This window comes from Tupaia chinensis, unplaced genomic scaffold (genome assembly GCF_000334495.1).
Source record: "Tupaia chinensis unplaced genomic scaffold, TupChi_1.0 Scaffold139757_1, whole genome shotgun sequence".
Taxonomy (NCBI): domain Eukaryota; kingdom Metazoa; phylum Chordata; class Mammalia; order Scandentia; family Tupaiidae; genus Tupaia; species Tupaia belangeri.
This window is the reverse complement of record NW_006199637.1, coordinates 3,034,623-3,036,600: the sequence shown is the minus strand read 5'-3', so window position 1 is coordinate 3,036,600 and position 1,978 is coordinate 3,034,623. Positions and strand designations below refer to the sequence as shown.

The 1,978-nt window shown below is 57.4% G+C and overlaps 1 protein-coding gene across 1 annotated transcript in view; it reads left to right on the top strand.

Moving 5' to 3' along the window:
• DRC1 (dynein regulatory complex subunit 1) overlaps window positions 1-1,978 on the top strand; it is a 42,578-nt gene extending 40,600 nt beyond the window's left edge. The window contains exons 14-15 of the mRNA XM_006162227.2: window positions 19-212; window positions 1,834-1,978. Coding sequence (XP_006162289.1) covers window positions 19-212; window positions 1,834-1,978 — 339 coding nt within the window. The remainder of the gene's footprint in view (window positions 1-18; window positions 213-1,833) is intronic.

Here is a 1,978-nt window from a genome sequence, read left to right as displayed (position 1 = left end):
CCCTACCCCTGAAACCAGGCAAGCGTGGAGCAAACGAGCTTGGCCTCTGTGCTGGAGCCAGCAGAGGGGTCAGAGGAGAGGCTGGAGGAACCGAAGGAGAGCCTGGTGGAGGAGGAACAGGGAGAGGAGACCCTGCCTTCCCCCTGGCTCATCCACCCCAACGATGTCCTCAAGATCCTGGAGGCCTTTGTCTCGGGGCTGAAGAAGCCCAGGTGGGCTGTGGTGCAGAGGGCTTGCTTGAGCCTGGGGAGGACAGTGGGGAAGGGGGAGGCTGGGGAGCCCAGCAGGGGTTTGTGTGTGAGCGGGCTGCTGATCCCGAACTTGGGGAGTAAGGAAGTGCATTCATTCCTCAAGGAAGGCTAGAGAGAGAGGGGTCCTTGGTCGTGTACATGGAAGAAATGGGTGTATTAGTGATTTGTGCTTCTTAAATTCATCATTCATTCATTCAATAACCTTCCCCTCCCCCCTCATTTTTTAAAAGGATGTTTTTACCTTAAGGCACGTGTGCTTGCTGGAGTGATAGATAGTGAGAGGGAAAGTGAGAAATCACCTCCCAGGGGGATGGCCACAATCCCTTCTCCTCCACTGTGTTCCCAGGATCTGGGCCACGCGTGCACACACACCTGGCCTATCTTTTTTTTGGAGAGGTTTTTGCTATAGGGCACGTGCGCTCGCCAGACAGACAGAGAGAGACAGAAAGTGAGAAATCACCCCCCAGGGGGGATGGCCACGCCGCAATCCCTTCTCCTCCATTCTCCTCTCGGGATCTTGGGCACGCACGCACACGCGCCCGGCGTGAGTTTTAAGCCTCCGGGTCCGGGACGCGAACCGCGGTCGACTACGTGGGAGTCCAGCGACATAGCCATTACGCTAACTGCTGGTCCCCACCTGGCCTATCCATAGCCATTACGCTAACTGCGGGGCCCCACCTGGCCTATCTTAAGCCTCTGGGTCTGAGACTCAAACTGCAGTCCTCCATGTCAGAGTCCAGCGTTGTAACCGCTTCGCCATCTGCTGGCGCCCACGAAAACATTTGTCAAGATCTACCATGAATAGACACCATGGGGGAAAGCCTTATGATCAGAACAAGGGTCAAAGCATAGCCAGGTTGTACGTGTTCAGAGGTCATCTCCATTTGGCATGTCAGAGAGGGTTTTGGGAGCAGGTGGCACGAGAACTGGATGTCCCCAGCTGGGTAAAGTGGGGAAGGGGTACTTCAGAGCCATGACAGGGTGGCACGGCTGCAGCATCAAGGGTCTGGGAGGTTGGGCGGGGCGCAGGCGAGACGTGGACAGCCAGGCCCAGGTGCCCGCTGTCTCTGGCTTTACCCCTAGGTGGACTGGAGCCAGAGGAGGAGTGTACGCAGCAGGGAGCCAGGATGAAGCTTGCGTTTTAGAAATGCCACTTCGGTAGCAGGGTCAGGGGTGACGCTGCAGGGAGAACACCTGGGAGGCTTGTCTAGGTGGGAGGTGGTGATCCTGGACTAGGGTCATAGTCATCGAGGGATGGAGAGGAGATGGCGAAACCTGAGACTGTTCTAGAAGTACCAGTGAAGGAAACGGGCGTGGCGATGAGCTATACAGCCAAGCAGGTCAAGGGATGGGAAAAGAAGTCCCAGGACGCCTTCCTGAATGTGACAGTGGCACGAGGGTCCGGACCCTTGGCAATGAGCCTGTGTACTCTGGGAGACTGCCGTAATCTAATGACCTTGGGCAGCTGGGTGAGGAGGTGACGGGTGGACAAGCAGGAAGGCCGTGGCTGGCTCCGTGGCACTGCTTGGGGAGCCGAGTGGTGCCAGGTGGAGAAAGTGGAACCAGTGCTCTCGACCTCCAGGGACACCCAAGCACCAAGAGTGCAGAGGAACGTGCGAGATAATTCCAAAGACTCCGAGTACTGGAAGGCCCTGACCACAGTCATCCCTCCGGCCAAGCAGAGCCTCTGGGACGCCCTCTACGCAGGCCTGGAGAAGTACCAGTGA